The sequence below is a fragment of the Mauremys reevesii genome, unplaced genomic scaffold (genome assembly GCF_016161935.1).
Source record: "Mauremys reevesii isolate NIE-2019 unplaced genomic scaffold, ASM1616193v1 Contig103, whole genome shotgun sequence".
NCBI classification, from domain to species: domain Eukaryota; kingdom Metazoa; phylum Chordata; order Testudines; family Geoemydidae; genus Mauremys; species Mauremys reevesii.
In genome coordinates this window covers 86,602-96,446 of record NW_024100720.1, presented here as the reverse complement: position 1 = coordinate 96,446, position 9,845 = coordinate 86,602, and the positions used below count along the sequence as shown (strand labels likewise).

General features: G+C 52.5%; 1 gene segment (V, D, J or C); it reads left to right on the top strand.

Annotated features, from left to right (window-relative positions):
• Positions 1-8,843: 8,843 nt before the first annotated feature.
• Positions 8,844-9,462, top strand: LOC120392582. The segment is given in 2 exon segments: positions 8,844-8,969; positions 9,107-9,462. Coding segments are annotated over 2 exon segments (402 nt in total).
• Positions 9,463-9,845: the final 383 nt, after the last annotated feature.

Genomic DNA, 9,845 nt, shown 5'->3' with positions numbered 1-9,845 from the left:
AGTTACAGACGAATGGATTTTCTGGTACCGGTAGTTCCCGAACTGAGGGCCCCAGTATATAGGGCACGGATACATGGAAACTGTTCATAGTCCCGACTGAGAGGGAGCCTTGCACGTCTCTGGAGATAGAAAATCCAGCAGCCTGTCCCTGTGCAGGGCGAGGCTGGCAGACGCAGAGATGCATTACTGTGCTCTGAGAGACACAGGCCTGGTCTACACTATACGTTTAAACCGGTTTTAGGAGCATTAAACCGATTTAACGCCACACCCGTCCACACTAAGAGGCCCTTTATATCGGTATAAAGGGCTCTTTAAACCAGTTTCTGTACTCCTCCCTAACGAGAGGAGTAGCGCTAATATCGGTATTACCATATCGGTTTAGGGTTAGTGTGGCCGCAGATCGATGGTATTGGCCTCCGGGCGGTATCCCACAGTGCACCACTGACCGCTCTGGACAGCAATCTGAACTCGGATGCAATGGCCAGGTAGACAGGAAAAGCCCCGCGAACTTTTGAATATTTCCTGTTTGCCCAGCGTTGAGCTCCGATCAGCATGTGTGGTGATGCAGTTAAAAATCAAAATAAAGAAAGAGCTCCTGCATGGACCATGCGTATGTGATCACTGTAAGGGCAGGCAAATCTGTTCTATCAGTGCTCCGTTACAGAAGACGAATTAAAAAACATTTTTAAAAAAATCTCCAGACAGACGCCATAGCAGGGACTCAGCACACTGCTGTGTGAAAAGCGTAACGGAAAGCCAAGGAATCAAATGGACGCTCATGGACTGGAGGACTCAAGCTATCCCACAGTTCCTGTAGTCTCTCTGAAAAGCATTTGCATTCTTGGCTGAGCTCCAAATGCTTCTAGGGACAAACACAGTGTCCGCGGTGGGTCAGGGCATAGCTCAGCAATTTACGCAACCCCCCACCCACCCCCAGAAGTGAAAGGGAAAACAATCCTCTCTTGACTCTTTTACATGTCACCCTATCTTTACTGAATGCTGCAGATAGACGCGATGCTGCAGCACTCAACACTAACATCCTTGCTCACCCCCTTCCATGGGTGGCTGATGGTGCAATAAGACTGATATCCTGTCATAAACAGTTAGTTAAGGGTTAAGGTTTTTGTCTACCTGTAAAGGGTTAATAAGCAGTACCTGAGGACACCTGACCAATGAGGAACAAGATATTTTCAAATCCCTGTGGAGGGAAGTTTTTTTTTCCTGTTCTTTGTTTTTTGGAGAGTCTCTCTTGGGAATTAAGAGAGTCCAGACATCTTAATCAACCCCATTCCCATCAATACCTCCCTCCATCCCATCAATATACCATCATGATACCCCTGTTCAGTGGATGCCTTTGACCACAAGGAGGATCTGTCTCATAACATAAGAACATAAGAATGGCCATACCGGGTCAGACCAAAGGTCCATCTAGCCCAGTATCTGCCTACCAACAGTGGCCAATGCCAGGTGCCCCAGAGGGAGTGAACCTAACAGGCAATGATCAAGTGATCTTTCTCCTGCCATCCATCTCCATCCTCTGACGAACAGAGGCCAGGGACACCATTCTTTACCCATCCTGGCTAATAGCCATTTATGGACTTCACCACCATGAATTTATCCAGTTCCCTTTTAAACATTGTTATAGTCCAGCCTTCACAACCTCCTCAGGTAAGGAGTTCCACAAGTTGACTGTGCACTGCGTGAAGAAGAACTTCCTTGTATTTGTTTTAAACCTGCTGCCTATTAATTTCATTTGGTGATCTCTAGTTCTTGTATTATGGGAATAAGTAAATAACTTTTCCTTATCCACTTTCTCAACATCACTCATGATTTTTTATACCTCTATCATATCCCCCCTTAGTCTTCTCTTTTCCAACCTGAAATTCATCTTTGGAATACATTTTATCTCTGCATGACCAGCCCTTTCTTCTGTCCTCTGGTATCTTATGAACTTTGAGCCTCTTGCAGTCCCACCCCTCCTCTTTCTGTTCGAGCCCTGTTTAAAATGTTGTCACTGTAGCTCAAGGGAAGTGTCAGATCTGAAGGAACCACCCACTCGGAGGCTGTTAGCACCCACACAGACAGCTGAACGGAAACAGGAGAGAACCAACCCGTGATTTTAGGGCTTTACTCTGGAACAGACAGTTGTCTGGTAGCTGTGGGAAATGAAAAAGCAGAGCCAGGGGAGGGATAGCTCAGTGGTTTGAGCATTGGCCTGTGTTAAACCCAGGGTTGTGAGTTCAATCCTTAAGGGGACCACTTAAGGATCTGGGGCAAAAATCAGTACTTGATCCTGCTAGTGAAGGCAGGGGGCTGGACTTCATTAACCTTTCCTTTCCATTTCTAGGAGATGGGTATTTCTCCAATTATTATTATTCCTCATAATTGTTTTTTTTTCCAGGGGTGATAAGAACAGTTCGGGTCAAGAACCATTAACTTCCCACCATGTTCTTCGCCTCAGGGTCAATTATTTTGCTGGTTGCGATTTCAAGTGAGTAGCACTTTCATTTGTCCAGATTGAAAAACTTTCTATTGTCATTTAGCCAAACCCAACCACTCTTTAAAAGTCTAGGCTTGGAAGGGTTAAATGTTTAAAAGGGGCTGGATGCAATTAAGATTAGGGTTACCCCCAAATAACGGGGTACAGGCATCTAAATCACTTAGGCAACTTTAAATATTCTCACCCTAAAGTGATAGTGTTTAAAATAGATATCTGTTCCCCACCACCACCACCACAAGGGACGTTCGAGACTCGGTCACATAAACTGAAGGCACAGCTATTGTCAAAGAAGGAGCACGCTTGGTTATTGAGTGTACCTATGAGTCTATCCTATTCCCTTATCTCCTCTGGTATATTCAACACCCCCATAAAGCACCGAAGTTATGGCAGAGAGATAAAACATCAGGCGGTGGCCATGATGAACAGGGCCGCCCAGAGGATTCCGGGGGCCCGGGGTCTTCGGGGGCGGGGGGCCCTTCCGTTCCGGGACCCACCGCCAAAATGCCCCGAAGACCTGCGGTGGGAGCCCCGCCGAATTACCACCGGCGGGACCCGCCGCTAAGTGCAGCCCGGTCTTGGCGGTAATTCGGCGGCGGGGGGGGCTCCCGCCGCGGGTCTTCGGGGCACTTCGGCGGCGGGTCCCGGAATGGAAGGGCCCCCCGCCACCAAATTACCGCCGAAGACCGAGCTACACGTCGGCGGCGGGTCCCGCTTTGGCGGTAATTCGCCAGTGGGGGTGGTCCTTCCGCCCCGGAGCGGAAGGACCCCCCCGCCGGCGAAGACCGGGAGCGAAGAAGCTCCTGCGCCCTCTTGCCCCGCCCCCTCTGGGCGGCCCTGACCCTATCCACCCCCCCCAGAACACCCACAATCCAACCCCCCGATTCCCTGCCCCCTGACCGCTCCCCCAACCTCTGCCCCCTCCCTGTGCCCTGACTGTCCCCAGGACTCCCTGCCCCTTAGCCAACCCCCCCCGGCCCCAGCCTCTTACTCCCGGCTGCCTCCTCGCCCGGAGCCTCAGCGCCTCGCTGAACAGCCGCAGCATGTCTCCGCCGGGGCCCCTGAGCCCCGCCCTGCTCCAAGCCGCGAGGTGAGGGGGCGGGGCTGCGAGCTCCAAGCCGAGCGGAGGGAGCTGAGCTCAGCCCGGAGCTCCCAGCCCCGCCCCTCCCCACGTGGTTCTGAGCGGGGCGGGGCTCGGGGGCCCCGCCGGAGACACGCCGCTTGATGCGCTAGGGCTCCAGGAGAGGGGCGGAGGCGGGAGCCTCAGCTGTTCTCTTGGGGGCCCCTGCGGAGCCCGGGGCCTGGGGCAAATTGCCCCCTTTGCCCCCCCCTCTGGGCGGCCCTGCAGGTGACCCCGGGTCCCTTCCAGAATTGCCACCTTTACGGGCTAAATCCTCAGCTAGTGTGGATTGCTGCAGATCCCTTGACTCTGCCATGCGCATTTAAACCAGCTGTTCCCATTCCCTCATTTCATTTAAAATTGGGGCGGGGGGGTTGTGACGTTAAACCTCAATTTACAAACCAGAGAAAACCCTGCATTAACGCAGACAGGGGGAGAAATAATCAAAAATAGGCACCACAAGGATTGGTATTTAATGTACCATATCCCCAAATGGCCTAAAGAGCCATAGCTTCATTGAGATAAATGGATCCACACAGGCTTCCCACCCGCTGAGGTTTCATACTGTTACATATAATCGAGGTCTATGAATCATGAATGGTGTGAAGAAAGTGAGTAAAGAATTGTTGTTAAGCCCTTCACATAACTCAGAAACGCTTAAGGGACCACATCTAAACCAAAGCCTAATACAGTCTGACCAAGTTGGGAGCGGGGTTTCAGCTTGGAAAAGAGAGGACTAAGGGGCGGATATGATAGAGGTCTATAAAATCATGACTGGTGTGTAGAAAGTAAATAAGGAAGTGTCATTTACTCCTTCTCATAACGCAAGAAGGAGGGGTCACCTAATGAATTTAATAGGCAGCAGGTTAGAAAACAAACAAAAGGAAGTATTTATTCACACAGTGCACAGCTAACCTGTTCAACTGATTGTCAAGGAATGCTGGGAAAGCCAAAGGTATAACAAGTAGAAAAAAAGAACTAGATAAGTTCATGGAGGATGGGTCAATCAATGGTTATTAACCAGGATGGTCAGGGATGCAACCCTATGTTTCCTAAATCTAGCATTGCTACGAACTGGGGGTGGATTTGGGGGGGTGGAACACTCAATACATTGCCCTGTTCTGTTAATTCCCCCTGAAGCAGCTGGCACAGGCCGCTGCAGGAAGACAGGGCTCGGGGCTGGATGGATCATTGGTCTGACCCAGCACCAGGGCCGCCCAGAGGGGGGGGCAAAGGGGGCAATTTGCCCCGGGCTCCGCAGGGGCCCCCAAGAGAACAGCTGAGGCTCCCGCCTCCGCCCCTCTCCTGGAGCCCTAGCGCATCAAGCGGCGTGTCTCCGGCGGGGCCCCAAGCCCCGCCCCGCTCAGAGCCGCGTGGGGAGGGGCGGGGCTGGGAGCTCTGGGCTGAGCTCAGCTCCCTCCGCTCGGCGTGGAGCTCGCAGCCCCGCCCCCTCACCTCGCGGCTTGGAGCAGGGCGGGGCTTAGGGGCCCGGCGGAGACACGCTGCGGCTGTTCAGCGAGGCGCTGAGGCTCCGGGCGAGGAGGCAGCCGGGGGTAAGAGGCCGGGGCCGGGGGGGTTGGCTAAGGGGCAGGGAGCCCTGGGGACAGTCAGGGCAGAGGTTGGGGGAGGGGGCCGGGCATGGGGGGGTTGGATTGTGGGTGTTCTGGGGGGGGTGGATAGGGTCAGGGCCACCCAGAGGGGGCGGGGCAAGAGGGCGCAGGAGCTTCTTCGCTCCCGGTCTTCACCGGCGGGGGGGCCTTCTGCGCCGGGGCGGAAGGACTCCCCCCCCACTGGGGAAGTACCGCCAAAGCGGGACCCGCCGCCAACGTGTAGCTCGGTCTTCGGCGGTAATTCGGCGGCGGGGGGCCCTTCCGTTCCGGGACCCGCCGCCGAAGTGCGCCGAAGACCCGCGGCGGGGACCCCCCCCGACTACCGCCGAAGACCGGGCTGCACTTAGGCGGCGGGTCCCGCTTCGGTGGTAATTCGGCGGGGGGGCGGGGGCTCCCACCGCAGGTCTTCGGGGCATTTTGGCGGTGGGTCCCGGAACGGAAGGGCCCCCCGCCCCCCAAGACCCCGGGCCCCGGAATCCTCTGGGCGGCCCTGGTCACCTGTGATTATGATAACACGTAGGCGCCCCCTGCTGTGCCAGGGAAATACAGAACAAACACAGGCGGTGTCTTCCCTGACTCCACTTACACTGCAAGTGGAAGCGGAGACAACATGTGGGTGCAGAGAAACAGAGGGAGGAACACAAAGGAAACACAGAAAGGACATTGGGTAACACGACAGGCTGCGGTCTCAGCACAACAGCCGCCTAACCCGGCTCAGCATCACACCAGGCAGGTTTTACAGCTGGCTAGTATGGCTGGGGTGTTGTAAAATAAACCGTGCTAGCGGCTGAGCAAGTTCCCCCGCAGATGCACCGCAAGAGGGCCCTGGTTGTACCAGCCCCTCCCCCAAGTGCGGAGCTGTCATTTCACAGCCTGCTGCTTCACGTGGTCTCGGATTCCCCGCAAGTCCCCCCCCCCCAGCTCTCAGACACCCCGCAGAAGCCAGGGAGCCTAGTTCACGGGCAGTAGCAGGCTGCTGTGTGGTTAGCACCGTAGGCACCCAGCAGAGGAGAGCTGCACCGCAAAGAAAGCGGTGGATCTATATTCTACAGACATCTTTCCCCACTTCTCCTCACGGCTGGGGAAGGCAAGGGAGCAGCTTCTCTCTGCAGCTCGGGAACAAGGTTCTAGCTCACCTGAGCCCCTGAAGATGTTCCTCACCTGGGTCTCAGTTGTTGCAATATTTTGTACTCTCGGTGAGTAAAATCTCAGGTCTATTGGGCCAGATCCTTAGCTGCTGTGAATTGTCACAACTCCGTGGAAGGCAGTGGAGTAACAACAAGCCCCAGGAGATGCGGAGTTAGAGCCCATTTGTTGTTATTAAAGCACCAGTTTATAAATCTTAGCCCCTCCCCTCCGTTATTGGCAGTTTGGAAGGTAGATAAACCCCCCGTGGTTGGAGCCAAGAGCCGTCTGTATCCATGTGACGGTTTTTTTACCCAGAAGGGGCTAATGGAGAGCTAGTGAAACAACCTGATGCCCCAGTGACTGTCCCCCAAGGGGAACCAGTGCTGCTGAAATGCACCTATGACCCTACCCAGTCTCCAAGGCTCTGGTGGTACCAGCACTACCCAAATGAAGCCCCTCGCCTCTTGCTGGGAGACTATGAAGCATCGGGTGAGGAGGAGAGAAGGAGCCGGCGAGGGTTCTCGGCCACACCCGACAAACAGGAGAAGACCTTCCACCTGAAGAAAAACTCCAGTGAACTGCGCGACTCCGCCGTCTATTACTGCGCCATGAGCGACACGGTGATTGCGCCCGGCAGAGTCGCTGCACAGAAACCCGCGGGGGGAAGAGGAGGCGGCACTAAGGATGTCTGGGTTAGAGCCCCAGAGGAACAGACTTTGCACAGCGCCGGTGGAGTCAGTGAATCCCATCGCCAGGGTGTAAATGTGCAGAGCTACGCAGGAGTCAACGGGCCAGATCCCAGACTGCTGGGACTGGGTGGAGCTCAGTGGATGCAAATGATCCAGTTCCTCAAAATGTTTAAAATCAGTGAGGAATTGCACAGGAGTCAGCTGAGCTGCACTGGTTCCTATCAGCTGAGGATCTGAGCCGTTAAAATAGGACATTGCGGGTCTCTAGCGACATTCAAATGTTACATATTCCTAACAGAACACACAAAATACAAATCCTGAAATTTAATTTTTCCACAATTCCTCACTCCGCTAACTTCCCTGGCGTCTATTGTGTGGCGGTTTTGCTGGTTTCGGAAATGAAACATCCGGAAATGGAAGCGAAGTCAGGAAAAATGGGAACATTGGCATTACACTGTGGTTACTGCACACAGCCATCTAGCGCAGTATTTGCTCTGACTGCAGCTACTACCAGCTGCTTCGGAGGAAGGTGAAAGTGGGTAGTTATGAGAACTTCCCTTACGGGTGCTTTCATCCTAACCATTGACAATAAGTCATAGATTTATGTCTTGAAGTAGAAGGGTCTCCTTAACCTTCCAATTTTTAAAGTCAATTTTAATGAAATTCTGAAAGGGTTTTTTAATCTATAAGAATGTCCCAAGATTTATTTATCGTGGTAAACTTTTGGCCTCACTTGAGTATCTGGTGGCAATGAGTTCCAAAGGGTCACTGCCTAACTTGACAATGAATTTCCATGAAATATTTACCATCTTTAATAAGATTTGTTCCTCGAAAATATCCCACTTATAGATCAAACTAGCAACCTTCAACTCAAATGTGATTTCCACCTTAACCTAGTAACATGGAAATTGAAAATCCACACAGTTACAAACAGCCATCTAAAGGCTTTCAAAAGGATTAACCCAGGAAACCATTAGTTATTAAAAAGTGCGGATTTATAACAAATGGTGAGAATTATCAAGTAGCTGAACAACTCCTTATTCCCAAATTTATCCAGGAAAGAAGATGGAAATAGCTGGGACACGTATGCAGAATGAAGCCAAAGCATCTGCCATTGGACACATGCCTTTGGGCAGTTCTAAAAGGGGCTAGATGATAGAGAGGGAAAGTGTATGGGATTTAGCCACATAAAGAACATGCAAAAACTGGCCTCGGAAAGACAAGGATAGTGCAGCCATGTCTGTGCCCTGTATGACTGTGAATCCTCCCTGCACTTTCAGACGATAATCTTTTCTTCCCAGTTATTCTGAACATTCTTAGCTAGATACACAGCGGATCCGGACTGGTGTAGCTCGAGTGATTCCAGCGGATTTACACTGATTTACTGCAGCTGGGGGATTGACCCTGAATCTTTCCCCAGAGCATCAGACGGATTGTGCAGTGCAGCTATTAAACGGGATAGTCCGACTGGAGTAAAGATAAGAAACACTTCGAGCTGCTTAGCAAAACGTTCCCCACAAGGGGCCGCTGTTTGACCACGGACTCGCCTCCCAGGCAGCGCTGTCTCAAGCTGGCAGTGCAGAGCCCCGCTGTTTAACGTGGTCTCGGATCCCCGCAATTTCTCCTCCCCCTTCCCTCCAGCTCTGTGCAGCAGCCAGAGAGCCGAGGGCGGGGGCAGCACCGGACTGGCTGCGTGGTTAGCACCGCAGTCACTCACCAGAGGAGACCAGCGCCAGCTGCCTATGTATTTAAGGCATCTCCTCCCTGAGTAAAACCTCCCCCGCCCCTCCCAGCTCCTCCTCACAGCTGGGGAAGGAGAGGAAGAAGCTTCATTCTTGGGCTTTAGGGAGAATTTTTCATCCCATTTCATCCCTGAAATATGTTCCTCCCCTGGGTCTCTGTTCTTACACTACTTCCGGTTCTGGGTGAGTAGCGTGTCCGCACCGTGTCCGGGTGAACAGGGTGTCTGCAGTATTTCAGCTTGGGAGGTAGATAAGCATTTCATGTTCAAACCAAGAGGCGTCTACGTGGTTATATAAGCGCTTTATTATAATTTTTATAGAAGGGGCTAATGGAGAGTCCGTGACACAGCCTGATGACCGAATGACTGTATCCCAAGGGGAGCCAGTGCTGCTGAAATGCACCTATGACACTTCCTATGTGCCTACACTCTGGTGGTACGAGCACTACGCGAATGAAGCCCCTCGCCTCTTGCTGGGAGACTATGAAGCATCGGGTGAGGAGGAGAGAAGGAGCCGGCGAGGGTTCTCCGCCACACCCGACAAACAGGGGAAGACCTTCCACCTGGAGAAAAACTCCAGTGAACTGCGCGACTCCGCCGTCTATTACTGCGCCATGAGCGACACGGTGATTGCGCCCAGCAGGGTCGCTGCACAGAAACCCGCTGACGGAAGATGAGGAGACACAAAGATTTTGTGGTTTAGCTGCCCCAATGGTTTTAATCTGCGTAGCAACTATGGTGTGAACGGTCCAGATTCCAGATGGTGTTAATCTGCCCTTGTCCTCTGGAGTCAATGGCGCAGATCCCACGTTGGCGCTAACTGGTCATAGCTGCGCTAAAAAATGGTCCAGTTCCTCATTTGTTTTGAAGCAGTGAACGTCCTAGGAATCATTTGAGCTACTCCAATTTACAGCAGCGGAGGCTCTGACCCGTTACATATCTATGGGATTGTGAAACTAAAAATGCAACGTGTTACTTTTCCCCAACAGGATACCTAAAAATACAAATCCTGTCATTAATTTTTCCACAATTAGTTCCTCTTGTAGCTCCCCAGATGTCT